Here is a 14047-nt window from a genome sequence, read left to right as displayed (position 1 = left end):
TTTAAATTCCTTTTATTCATATTGTTACAATATATTTCCCATGATGATGTTTATGGGACTGCTGATCTGACAAAAGAGAGGACAGTGGAAATGGGGAGAATGAAATACTGAGAACCCAGTTTTTGGGCTTTATTATCTGTTTCATTCTTTCAGGTTTACAAAGAATAAATAAATTATTTAGGTGTGCATATAGAAACAAACATTTCGGTTTTAAATTTTGTTTTAATAGATAAAAAGATGGCCTATCACAAAGTGAATGCAGACCAGAGAGCACAGGGGCACTCTCCATACCTGGACAACGATGAGCTCCAAGCCACAGCATTGGACCTGGAGTGGGACATGGAGAAAGAGCTGGAGGAGCCTGGCTTTGACCATTTCCGACTGGACAGCGCAGCCCAGCACCACCTGGGCAACTCACAGAGCCCTGACCTCGACCTGGAGCCCATCCAGCCTTCCTCTTCCCCAAAGGGGAGATTCCAGAGGCTCCAGGAAGACCCTGACTACATCTCCCACTACACCAGACAGGCGCCAAAGAGCAACCGCTGCAGCTTTTTTCGAATACTGAAAGTATTTTGCACTGCTTTGATTTTATTTATTTTTGGAATTGTGATAGGATATTATGCACGCAAGAAATGCCCTTCTCCCCCAACATCTCAAGAACCAAATAATCCTCAGATCTACCATGAAATTCTCAAGGAAATCAAAGCTGAAAATATTCAACGGATTTACAGGTACGTACCTTGGCAGGTTTTTTGTCTAAATGCTCTCAGGTGCCACTGTTAAGTCTTCACCTGATTTTTTTAATGTGGAATCTTACTTACAAACCCTGACTTTTTTTTTAATGTTCAATTTTATAATGACACTTGGGAGATGTTCATAAGCGTGTACAAAATTCATTTTTTAATAATGCAAATTTGTGCTAATCATAATATGTTTTGCTTTATTAATGTTCTATTGCTAAATATATTATTATCTTTAATGTAAATGAATTGAAAAACACAGATAATTAAAATTGAATGAAAATACAGACAATAGAGCAGCTGTCCTAGATCCAGCTGAGTTCCAAATAACACTATTGAAAAGCAAGGTTGATATGATGTTTTGTAATATTTGGTGCTTTAAAAAAATCCCTATCTAATTTTTGTCACAAAAGTGAACTCTGGTTTTTTTTGGGGTTTTTTTTCCTCTATATGGTAAATTAAACCTTTATTCTCTATGGGTTTAGGATGGAAAAATTGACCTTTGCACTCTGAAAGATGGTGATTTGTTTTTGTTGTTTTTTTTTCTTTATTACCTGTTTTAAGAATGTAAGTTTTTTTAAAATACCTGGGTTTGATTTTATTAGTTTTTCAATGTGGAACCCTTTCACTTCTTTGACAGTCTATATAACATGTTTGTGTCAGAGTATAATCACTTTTCTGTAACAGTGAGTGTGAAAGAAAATAGGTTTTCCTGCCAACTTTTGAAAGTTACTTCTATATGGGGAGGAGAGATGAGCTTATTTTTGGCTTCTGGAATGCACAGTTCCTTTTTCATGATAAAGGTAATGAATTGCAGATTTTTTGATCATTATCAATTCAGAAGCATCAGAACTCCCATACCTGAAGTTGGAAAAGATTGTTGTCATGGTCATCCAAAGAGATGTTACTGAGTAGATCAGAAATACACCAGAAGTAACCACATGGGTGTTCTAATAATATTTGTATTTTATCATAATTACTTAGCCAAGTCTTAAATCCCGTGGGTAATAGCATGTTTTGAGCCAACACTGTTTTTAAATGCAAGAGAAAAAATAAATGGGAAGGGTTTCATGTCAGTTTTCATGTACTGAACTGATTCTACTTCATACAAATCTAATTATTTTTACAATGGGATAGGGTTTAGGTCATGAAAAATGTTGATTTTTTAATGTAAGAAGATAATTTCTTTGCCTTTCAGAGAGTAAATAGAACTGAGTTCTGTCATTAGGTTTCGTCACAACTAAAGTATTGGAGTGAGCTAAGCCCTAAGATTGGGTATTACACAAATTACAGCAAATTGCTGACATGTCTGTCAGACTTAGGATAATACTTCAGTCTTTGGGGACTGGGAATCTCTTGCCATTCTACTGTTTCAAAGGGTGGTTTAAAACCATTCCTTTTCAAACCCTTTATCAGTTGACAAATGATTTCAGCTTGCTATTAAGACACTAGTGAGAATCTGGATTTTGGGTAAAATGAATTATATAAATACTTTGAAACTTAAAAAACTTCACTAGTTGCCATCCTGTAACATAATTTTTAATACTTGTTTGGGGTTTTTTTACCTTTTTAATAGTATGAATTCAGTAAAAGCCGTCAAATATTAATTCAGCTACCTATCAATTCTGTATATGAATATATAATCAATGCTTTTAGTATGCTGTATTACCCACATGGTTTTCCTAACCCAGCATTTTGGTCTGAGACAGCTTTTATCCCGTGTTGTGTTCATTGCTATCCCTCAACATCTGTTTAGCCGGAGTCAGAGGGACTGCAATGAAACATGTGTGTGTGTGGGAATAAAATTGGGAGGACGATGGGAATAAAAATTGGGGAAAATTTGGGAAAAAATAGGGAAAGAATTGGGGGAAAATGGGAATAAAATGGGAGAAAAAAGGGGGGAAAATTCCCTTATGTGGACTTTGCCCTACCCACAATTTCCTTATTTGGGTGTAGCCCCGCCCACATTTCCTTATTTGGGATTTAGCCATGCCCACATTTCCTTATTTGGATTTAGCTCTGCCCAGACTTCCTTATTTGAGATTTAACCATTCCCACATTTCCTTATTTGGTATTTAGCCACACCCATATTTCCTTATTTGGGCTTGGCCCTGCCCACATTCCCTTATTTGAGATTTAGCCTCACCCACTTTTCCTTATTTGGGAAAAAGAAGAATAAAATAAGAGGAAAATGGGAATAAATTTGGGAGGAAAATGGGAATAAAAATTGGGAAAAAATCAGAATTAAAATTGGGAAAAAATTTGAATGAAATGATGAAAATATAGGAATAAATTCGTGGGGGGGGATATGAGGGAAAATTGGGGAAAAGATGGGATTTTTGGCGGGAAGAAAATGGATTTTTCTGAGAAAAAAGGAGTTTCTGGATGGGTAGAATGTGGAAAAAGTTGGGGGAAAACTGGGAAAAAATGGGGAAAATTTTGTAAGAAACAGGGAAAATATTGAGGAAAAATGAGGGGGAAAATGGGGGGAAATTGGAATAAAATGCAAAGAATTTGGGGGGGGAAATGGAGAAAAAACATATGTTGCTGGGGTAAAAGGAAAAAAAAAAGCCCAAACCTGACAAAATCAATATATGTTATTTGAAAACTTCCTTCAATAAAATACTTTGAGTTACGAGGAATAAGTGGCAGCTGCTTAGCTTGCAATTTCTAAATGTTACTGAGCATGACATTAATTTAATTTTCGTTGTTTACTCCTTAGATCAGGCTCAGATGGTATGGGAGTTTGCCAACAGTCCTGTGAAGGAATTAGGAGGGAAAAATCCAAACTGTTTAAGAGGCACAGAAATGCCAATCATGGTGCTGGAGCAGACATCACCTTAATGTGCTTGAAGGTCTGGGGTGGGAGCTTTCAGTTGGGGTGAAATCTGTTTGTGGTGGATGAAGCTTTGAGGATTTAATCCTTTGCGCTTCTAATGAGGTGGCAGAAGTGCTCCAGGGAACTTGTGTTGGGTTTGTTTGGATTAGGACTGGATTCTCTGTGAGTTGAATGAAGCCTGACAATCCCTGTTAGGAGTCAAAGTGGTTGAGTCTCCATCCCTGGAGGGATTTAAACGATGTGTAGATGTGGCATTTAGGAACATGATTTAGTCACCTTGCCACTCAGCTGCTGGCTTAATGGTTGGACTCAATCTTAGAGGTATTCATGTTTCCAATTTAAACATTTCTGTGATGGTGTAGGATATCTGCAGTTTGTGTTCATGGGTTGCTGAATTGGGATATTAAGGTTCTCCACTGGAGGCTCCTCCTGGTGGGCTCCTCTTTTGTCAGTGCCATCCTGGCTGTCTGCATCATCCCAGCCCCATGTTAAGGTTGTTTGGTGGGGTTTTTTTGTTTGTTTGGTTGGTTTTGTTTTGTTTTGGTTTTGTTTTTTTCCCCAGCAGACATACTAGAAATCATTAGATAAGAAAACTCAGTGTGTTGGCTTTTATTCCTTCAACTTTGCACCTTGTTCCCTTCGAAATGGGAATGCTACAGGATTTCTGTGCAATTCAGCACAGTTGTAATTACTGGTTTTTGGCCAAGTTGCTTAATCAATGGTACAGCCTAAATCAACATTATCTCTGTGAGCCTTTTTGGACACCTCTCCCCACCCCCTGTGAGGAGGTGCTTGCATTGTTCACAATAAAAGGCAGAAATCAGTTCATTCCTGATGTTTCAGAGGTTTCAAGATGAGTTGTCAGAGGTGCCTGAAGGGGAAAAGTAATTGCCACAAGAAAAATGAAGAGCTTTTCCTCACCTAGCATGCCGCATTTTAAACTGGGACAAAAAAGAAAAAAGGGACCAATATTCTTAACAGGATTCAAACAATTCAAGAGTTTAAATACTACATTTGTTCAGATATATATTTTTGAAGATAAACAATCTGCTCCACAGTACAGGCAGATTCAGATCTGGTAAAATCACTCTCGATTCTGCAGACATCTCTGGGCTGATGGGAATCCAGTAATTACATCTGTTTGTGCCATGAGTGTAACTTTTCACAGTGCTCTTCTGGAAGACATATGACAAAATTTAAGTTCAAGGTAGGTGTAACTTGTCTCCAGAAGGCCTTCAGGGTGGGTATGAAAAGGACATAAATCCTACATCCAAAAGAGGAGGAAGTTGAAACACAGAATCTACTTTTTTAAAATGACACTCAGATTTCTGCTATCACTTAAGTGCTTTTGAAAATTCTTCTGGTTTTTTTTTCTTTCTCACTCTGTATGATGTATATAAAGTATTTCAATTTAATTGCTCCAAAACCAAATCAAAATGAAACAATCTTATTTTATTTGGAAAATGTGGGGCTATCATAATTTTTAGGAGGTATTAATTTTGGGTCTGGCTTCTGTAAATTAAATGGGTAAACAAAGATTGGTGTTGAATAGTAAGAATAAAAGAAAGAGGCAGTTGTGTTGATGCCAGTGATAACACTGGCTGTGCATTATTTATCAGATTAGCTGATTGCTCTTGTATTTTTAAAATTCTTGTAGCCTTATTGAGCTTTACTCATAATTTCTTTCCAAAATTGTACATCTTGGCTGATATCAGATCCACAGGTTTTTTAGATAATCTTCCCATGATTAAAACTGGGATGGGGGCACAGAGGGAAGCATCTTTGGTTTGCTCTCCAGCCAGTCTACAGAGAAGCTCCTACATTTCAACTCTGCTTTTCATCCTGTGTATTCTCACTCAAATGCTCCCTTCACTATCATGTTTTCCCCCCTGGAGCAACAGGGAGGTTTAAATCCCTTCATAATACATCCAGTTGTAACTAACTGTCCTTCAGAGGCATATCTGTTCCTTATTCCAGCTGGTGATATCACCTGCAGGATCTCCCAAATCCATCTCTGGCAAGAATTGATTTGTCACTGGTGCCTGCTGCCATCCATAACTTCAGCTTAATTCTTCAAAGGGCTTTGGGAAGAGCAGGCAGCAGCTGCTCTCCTGTGTGTCATGGCCAAGGAATAAAAGTGCCAGTGCAGTGAGAAAAGGACTTTCACTTGTTTCTTTTTCTCTTTTTTTTTCAAAGTGAAGTGAGAAGCTTCCGTATCCAAGTGTTTCTTGTTCCCTGATCAGTTGTAATCAGTGATGTTAAAACCTTGGGGCTTCAAATCTTTTTCCCAGGTAAAGCCTGTGAAATACATACCTGAGGAGCAGAGAGAGCCTGGAACTTCTAGGATAATTGGAGTTTTGGAGACTTGGACTAAATGAAATTTACAGGCTGGTGCTTGGTGAATTGCCTTTTTCCAGGAATGAGGGATCCCTGCAGGAGCAGAACCTCCTTGGGAAGGCTGTGAGGAAAGGGGTGCTCTGGTCACTGCCTCTCTGGGTAGAGACACATTTAGTGCCCACTCCTATTAACAGCTACAGCTAATTAACAGCTACAACCTCTCCATGGCTGCTGGGAGCAGTGACCTAGCCTAGCTCACTTCACTCATGACCAGTTTTGTCCCCTGTACACAAATTTTGGTTTTTGTCACACCAACAGCTGAAAAGAACATTGAAAAAAAGGAATGGGAACTTATCCTGTTTCCTCCTGGATATCAGTTTTAGGTGTTTCTTGTGTTGCTATCAAAAATGCAAGCATTCAATCTAGTTAGGCTCACTCTGAAGCCAGGCCTGCTTCGTCTTTGGGAATGGATGTTGGTGCATTCCCAGGTAACCAGGAGCTGAGTGAGCTCCCTAGATCCATTTAATTCCCACTGTGGAATCGCTTGGGACTCTCTTCATTCACATGATAATTTTGGATGTGTATTTATAAAGTACAAAGTCCTTTTTGAAAGGAGATGAGAGTAATATCAGACAAGGGAAAGTTCCCACTTTTTCCCCTGCCACCTCCCCATTGAAGAATGGCTCTGGGAGCATGGGGAGGTGGCTTTTGTGGAAGAAAGATGCCCTGTGTGACCCAAGTGCTATCTGTGGAACAGAGACTTGATAAATTTAGGCTTCAGATACCCACTTATGTCAAGTATGATTTCTTTTTAAACCAAAAAATAGGTTATATTTGTACTTCAGAGGTGTTAATAGAAAGGCTTGTCTGTTTTATAGTTTTCCTTGGTTTCATTATTTTAAAAATTTTATTTCTTTTTCTTTAGATGAAAAAAGGATACAATATATAGATATAATGCATGAGAAGGATGTGTAAGTTTGAGCCTGTTAGGGTCAGCTGCAGCATAAGCTTATAATATTCCTTTTCCTTTTTGAAGAAATGCCTTAGGTTATGGTTTACTTACATTGAAAGGACGTGTTTCAAGTCCACCTTGTGTTTTCACTGAGAAAAATTTTTGTTTTCTGTTGATTATTTTTTTTAACAGTATCCATCAAAATATATCGATTTTTAGATGTTTGATTTGGGAAATAATATACAGTAAAATCTGATTTTTTGTATTGTAACTGTATCCTTTGTAAATTAAGTACATAGTGTTGCCTAAAGTAATTTTCCTAAACAATGCATGTTTGATTTCCTAAGCAATTAGTGTGATATGTTAATGAATTAGAATCAATAAACTATATTATGCCACATCAGCATAATAAGTAAAGTCCCTTGATAAATTTACTGTCTGTCACAGCTTAGATGAATGGCATTAGTCCTGCTGCTGTACAGTGCCTCATGTTTTCCATGAGAAAGTGAGACTGGTTTTTGGTAGGCTATAAAGTATAAATGAATTTTGCTCTGATCACTTATTTTTGAATTGCATAATCTTACTAATTTTAAAGATTACCTTGCTGGAATTGCCTCAGAGTCCTCACAAGAGGAGTGTAGTTAGGGTTTAGAGAGAGAACCAATTTCCATGGCCATTAGCTATGAGCTGCTTTACCATCACTGCCTAAAGTGTGGGGCAATTTAGTCCCAATTAGAACAGCAATTCTGAGTGGTGACAAGTGCTGCTTTCCCTAATAGATGATGAAATGAGCTGTGCCAACGTGGCTCAGGGAGTAATTTGCTTTTTGAAGGTCTGGCATTCCACATTCCTGCCTGTTTGAGGTAACAGAGGGATTGAGGAGGGCCTGATGATGCCTTGGATCCTTCTGTCAGCTGGGCTGCCCTGGGACATCTTGCTCTCCCCTTTGTCTGGAGGTGTCTGGTGCTGTTTGATGCTCAGATTTTCAAGGGAGCATTTCTGTTTCAGGGACAATCTGGAATGGATGGTGAAACATCTATGGATTTTAAAAATCCATCCATTTTAAGAAACTTTTGGTGAGTGATAGGCTCTGTACTTGACTTTACCTGAAAGACAGAAATACTTGACTGGAGATTTCTGAGCAGCTCTGACACTAATGCTGGCTAAAAGGCAGCATTTAGAAGCTAAAAAGTTATTTATGTTGCCATCTATCATTTTTATAGATTGAACCAAGCCACATTTTTCCTAACAGAAAGAACCTGAAGGAATAAAAGCCACACAGCCTGCTGAGATGACAACCAGTTTTCATTGTAGGCCAGGTGCTTCCATTTGGTAAATACCACAGGGTGAAGAAATTGAACAAAGTTGTCTTTCATTGTCCAGTCCTTGAAATTCAGTTCAAGGAGGATCAGCAATTTTGGCTGGAGGTCCCAGGGATGTGTTTATAACAATACTGAGGAACAAACCTTGCAGAACCCCCATAACAATTTAATAGTGACACATGGACTGCCTGAACAATGCAGGGGTTTCTCCTGTCTCTGCTCTGAACTCCCCAGCGTTACTGTGTGCTCTGAGGGTGGATTTGTCCTCAGAGGAGGTGGTGGCAGAGGGCATTCAGAGAATCCCTGCAATTCCTGAGGCACCAAGCCCTGGCAGGTTGCTGTTTAGGATGCATCTCTCATCAGCACGGTGTGAGACTGAACTCCATGGGTACTCCTGAGCTCCAGCCTTTCAGTGGGATCTGCAGTTCCATGGTAGGCACTGCAACAATAAGCAATTAGTTTCCTGCCTCTACACATAAATCAAATTAACAAAGCCCCGAGGGGAAGGAGTTTTCTCAGCCCTTTCTTGGAGGTGCTTTGACAAGCAGTTCCCTGCCATCAGCACCTATGACAGCTATTTGCTGGAAGCCTGATAAGCCAGACTGTTGCTGAATTTAACTAACTGCAATTTGCTGTACTGCATTAAGTTACTGTTCATGCAGAATTTGTAACTGAAGGTTGCTGGGGAACATTGCTCAGGATCGATCAGGGATAATGAAATTGATATTGTCTGAATAATAATCAATTTTAATGGTGGTATTCTGCAGTAGTCTTGTGTTAAGGGGCTTCTATTCTCAGTTCAATTCTCTTTGAAAGCTGATGAGTTTCTGGAATGAAACAAATATGGATTGCATTGCAAAGTTGAGGCTTTCCCTGGCAATATTGGAACTTGTGGAGTGTAAGACTTTTCAAAATTAAAGAAGTTGGCTTTTTTTAATTTCTACAGTACTGTTCATGGACAAGAAGTTAAATAATGCCTCCTGCTAATTTCTCTCAGTCTCAGTTATGGGTGATCTTTAAATATACATTTTCAAGTCTCATCCTTCATAAAGGCGGGTGTTTCCTTTCTCATCTTTCAGGTAAGCTAATGTAGCCTTTGGACACATCCAGTTGCCACAAATTTACGTATGTTCCTGTACAAGTTAAAATACCAACTCATACTCTTCTTAGTTTATGAGTGTTTCTTCAAGGCTGAAATGGCTGTAATTTTCCAGTAAGATGGAATTTTCTCTTTCCACTCTTTTTTTCCTTTCTAGGGAAACATGAAAGTTGAAAAGTGACTTGAAATGTCACTATCAAAACAGAATGTTCGAATAGCTCAGAAGCAAAATTGTTTGGAAATCTTTTTTCTTGGAGACCTCATGATTTTTGTTCCTGTTTGGGGAATTTGGGGGGTGTGTGCTGACAGTTCCTCACAGAGCAATGTCTGGTCCTTGACCAGCTTAATGTTTTTATTTCTCATTTGTGAAAATTTGTTATTTAACAGAGTAGAGAAGATAACAGAAACAAAAATGAGCATTGCAAATAACACTTTAAGATCTTATTTGTTTTACTTTTTTTAATGGGTGCTCAATCTTAATTAGCCATCTGGCAAATTAATTGGGTTGTGTGAGGCTTCAAGAGAAAGGTCACTGTTGCTGAAAGGGTCAGGACCCCATCACAGATTGATTTCTCTCCAGGAAATTTGTGAAATCTCTGCAGAGATAAGTTTGCAATAATTGTTGTAGTTTACTTAGATCTGGGTCTAGAGAAAGAAAGTGATTTGGAATGTCTTTCCTGTGGAAGTTGGGACATGGCTGCAGATCCTAGTCCTCTCTTGTGATACAGAACTGATGAAATGGCCAGAATTTCAGAGCACATTACCTTGCCTCAGCAGTCAGAACTGGTGTGATGCTCCAGACAATGTCACATCTTGCTGCTGCTTCAGGTGAGTAACTGAAGCCCCCAGACTGGAGAAGGCCAGGGCTTGATCAAAACTGGGAGAGGTGAGACAGTGAGAAGAAGGATCAATAGCTGAGAATGTGTAAGGAGCCCATGGACATGTCAGTGTGCCTTTGATGGACATTGCTCTCTCTGTTCCAGCAGAGAGCTCAGATATTCACAGTTACACTTGTGGTCAGGCTGGAAGGTGTTCCCAGTGCTTCTGGACTCTGTTTGCTGTCCATGGCTCTGTGAGCCAGGGCTGATGCAGTGCAGATTGAGAGCATTTAATTATTGAAATAGTTGGCTGAGTGCTCTTTGTGAGTAAAAGGTGGTAGCTCTGGGAAGTCACTTGTTTTATGGTCATTTGTTAGTAATTGTTATTGAATGCTTTCATTTTCAATAAATGCCAGCCTGGCTGATGGACCTTGTGATGTGCATTGTTAAATAAATAGGCAGGCTTCAAAAAAGGCCATACAGGTCATGAACAAAGTTTCTGTTCCCTGTCAACTATTTAGGGAACGAAGCAAGGAGCTGAATTATTCATAACATGGTTAGTGCAAGGCAAATGGAACCTGCTGCTGTGTTGCTAGCAGTGCAAATAGTGACCTCAAATATATAAAAATGGTTTTCTTCTGTATTATAACGCCTGTTTTTCTTTACTAATATTTCTGGAGACTATTTAAGAAAATTAAACCCTGTGGCCAAAAAAAAAAAAAAAAAAAAAGATAAATCTGCATGGGTTTTTCAGGATCCTAGCAGGAAATATTGTTTCTAAATTATTCAGTGTATGTGATAAGAAGATAGATAAGGCATGGTGTTAATACAGGTATTCATTTTGTTCTTGTGGAAAATGTGTGGTCTTTTTTTTTAATTATTAACTTTTGTAAAGGCTTTTTTCTTACAGTCAGAAACATATCTATTTGTATAGCTGTCCACTTCTATATGGGGCTTTGTGCCTGTGTGAGTACATAGGTGTAATTTTGCATAATAGCTGAAGTTCTGTGCTTTACCCAGCACTTCTCAAAGCTGTCATATATTCCAGTGCCTGGCACCACTTCTCCCTGTGGCTGTGGCTGAAGCCTGATTGCCTTCTAATCCCAGGGCCACAAGGACTCCTTGTGTTCATAGCTCCTTTGAAGGGATCAAAACTCAAAGTACCATGATGGCTGTGTTATAAATGCCCAGAGAGTTATTAAGGACACAGGCCTTACATATAAATACAGCTTGGGGGGCTTATCTCATTCATATCAACACAAGTGTTATATAGAATGTGAGATGAAGTTAGTTGATTGCAGTGCAGCACTATTTCCACATAAAAAAAAAGATACCTGGGGGAGAATCCAGCATTAAATTACAAGTAGAAGTACACAGAACAGAAAAGCTGATGAATGGAACCAACTCCTTTATGGCTTTGTTCTGTTGGTGGATATTCTTTAGCCAAACTGTCCTAGGGTTCAACACAAGGCAAAATATGTCTGTGGCATAGAAAAGGTGAGATGACTTAATGATTTCTGGTTTTTTCCCCCCTGATCTCTGTGTTTCATCAGTCTTTTCAGAGCTTGTATTGAAGCATACCAAGATGAATAAACTTTTTGAATTAATGCTTTTTCCCCCTTTGTTCTTGAGCTGGTTTTGCTAGGATGCCTGAGAGGGCTTGATATTAAAGTCTGTCCTGATTAACAGACTGAGCTAAACCAGAGGATTTGGGCTCTGGTGGCTGCAGGAGCTGGGGTGGAGCTGGGTGCTGTCACAGAGCTCCTGAAAGGCACAGGGAGCTGTTCATGGCACAGTGAACAGGCTGGGCATTAGCTGCGATTTGCAGCTCTTTGCTAGCAAAACTTTTTCTTTTCTTTTCTTTTCTTTTTTTTTTTTTTTTTTTTTTTTCTTTTTCTTTTTCTTTTTCTTTTTCTTTTCTTTCTTTGTTCTTTTCTTTTTCTTTTTTTTTTCTTTTTCTTTTTCTTTTCTTTTCTTTCTCTTTTCTTTTTCTCTTTTCTTTTTCTTTTTCTTTTTTTTCTTTTCTTTTTTTCTTTTTTTTTTTTTTTTTTTTTTAAGAAGCAGACTCAGTTAAAACAAAAATCATTTGGTATTATTCTAGAAATACAAAGCTAAATAAATTAAATCCTCCTTTAGTCTTGTGGATTTGGAAATTGGTTTTACATGCTTGTGTTGCATCCTGCCTGGATTAATCTAACTCCCTTTTTCCAGTTTTTGCCAGCACTGCTGCCTCAGCAGCCGTGTACAGATCACAGATTCCTGAGGAGGAATGAGGCTCATGGAGGGCTGGGTCTCTCTTCTGTCTCTCTTATTTCCTCCTGACTCAGTGTGTCTTGACATTAAAAAGGTTTCTCTGTGTGGGAAACAGTTAATCAGATCAGGATGAGTCATAGCAGGATTAAATGTTGGCGGTAGGATTGGATCCCTTCCCCTCAGTTAACGTAATTAAGACTGACATTAAAGATCAAATTATCCTGTATCAGATTAGGTCTAAGTGAGAAACCCTTTGGTGGCATTCCTGCACAGTGCTGGCCCTGCCTTGCTGAGGAGGCTTGAGGTCCCCAAGGTGCCTCCAGAGCTCTGGGTCTCCTTGCTGGAAGGTTCCTCTTGCAAAAGCAAAACTGGCTTTGGGGGAATGTTGGAATTTTTCCAGCAGGAGTGTGGAGTTGTATGTACCAAATCTAAACGCTTTGCTGCTTGGCTGCCTTTCCTGCACTGCCTCAGGGAAACCCCAGGGTTCTCCCAGGGCATCTCAGCTGAGCTGGGCCCAGCAAAGGGTGTGATGGCACCAACATCTTCTGACCTCTGGGGGACTTCATGCGATCCCCCTTTGCTCCTGTGTTTGGTTTCCCCAGGACAGGGGAATCTCTTTGAGATCTGGTCCCATTTGCATCCTTGTAGACAAGAGCAGCTCCTGCAGCACATGTTAGCGCACACACAATCACCAGCTTGAAGAGACCTTCCAGATTATTGTGTCCAACCCAGCCCTAACACCTCAACTAGACCATGGCATCCAGTGCCACATCCAGCCTTTTTTTAAACACATCCAGAGATGGTTAGCATAGAAGGATATTCTCTAATGGTTGCCTTACAAACTTGCTCCAACTTTCTATTATCCTTCAAAGAATTCAGAATGTTTGCGCAGAATTTTGGTTATCGAATAACTCAGTCTGCCCCAAAAGAATTAACTGCAGCATTAGTTATATACTGGATCTCCTGGTACATAAAGACATTTTAACACTTTTTATTTATTGTGTGTTAGACACTGGTTGCTGGCTGCATTATATTATGTGACTCAGTTCAGCAGAGGTAGAAAACAGATTTATCTAAAGATGAGTGTTAAGTATTTGTTATGTGCTGTTGTGCCACTCATGAAGAGTGACTTTGGGACAAGAATGGTGATATTCCATCAGTAACTGAAGATCTATTACCCCAAAGTAAAAAGAGGTTTTTTTTCCAGGATGAGAGGAAAGCAATTTCATACATAGAGGGATGGCAATAATTGCAATAAGGTTTCCTGTAGCCACACACAAATAGTTTCAGGTTTTTATGCCAGATTGTGATACAGGAAGTAAATAGTACTTCATAAAAGTAGTAAAAAGATAACTTAAAAGAAAAAATGTGACCTTAGCAAGAATTGCTGGGGCAGCTATTCCAGAAGCATCAAAAGTATATTGTATTCTGTTTGTAATCCTTTAGATAGATGAGTTGATAGTAATAGAGAATTAGTGTTCCTTGCCAGACGGTTAGGAGATGTCTTTATGGTTTTTTATTGTGTTACAAACAATGTATTTACTTCTCCTCAGCTGTAAACATTATTGAAGTGTGTCAGAAAAATCTCTTATTTTATTTTGCCCACACCAGCGTTTGAAACCTTGGAAGGATTTGTGTGTGCTCAAGATTGGTTTGTTGTTATTAGAGCTGGGAGGGAGCTGATGGA

At 39.0% G+C, this 14047-nt stretch overlaps 1 protein-coding gene across 7 annotated transcripts in view; it reads left to right on the top strand.

Moving 5' to 3' along the window:
• The window catches only part of NAALADL2 (N-acetylated alpha-linked acidic dipeptidase like 2), a 410218-nt gene that overhangs the window by 196024 nt on the left and 200147 nt on the right, over positions 1-14047 (top strand). For all 7 annotated transcript variants that reach the window (XM_064721341.1, XM_064721337.1, XM_064721340.1 and 4 more), the window contains one exon: positions 230-731. In XM_064721341.1, coding sequence (XP_064577411.1) covers positions 238-731 — 494 coding nt within the window. In that variant the 5' untranslated portion in view covers positions 230-237. The remainder of the gene's footprint in view (positions 1-229; positions 732-14047) is intronic.

This window comes from Zonotrichia leucophrys, chromosome 9 (genome assembly GCF_028769735.1).
Source record: "Zonotrichia leucophrys gambelii isolate GWCS_2022_RI chromosome 9, RI_Zleu_2.0, whole genome shotgun sequence".
Classification (NCBI taxonomy): domain Eukaryota; kingdom Metazoa; phylum Chordata; class Aves; order Passeriformes; family Passerellidae; genus Zonotrichia; species Zonotrichia leucophrys.
Note: the sequence above shows the minus strand (reverse complement) of the source record. Positions and strands in the feature narration are given on the sequence as shown.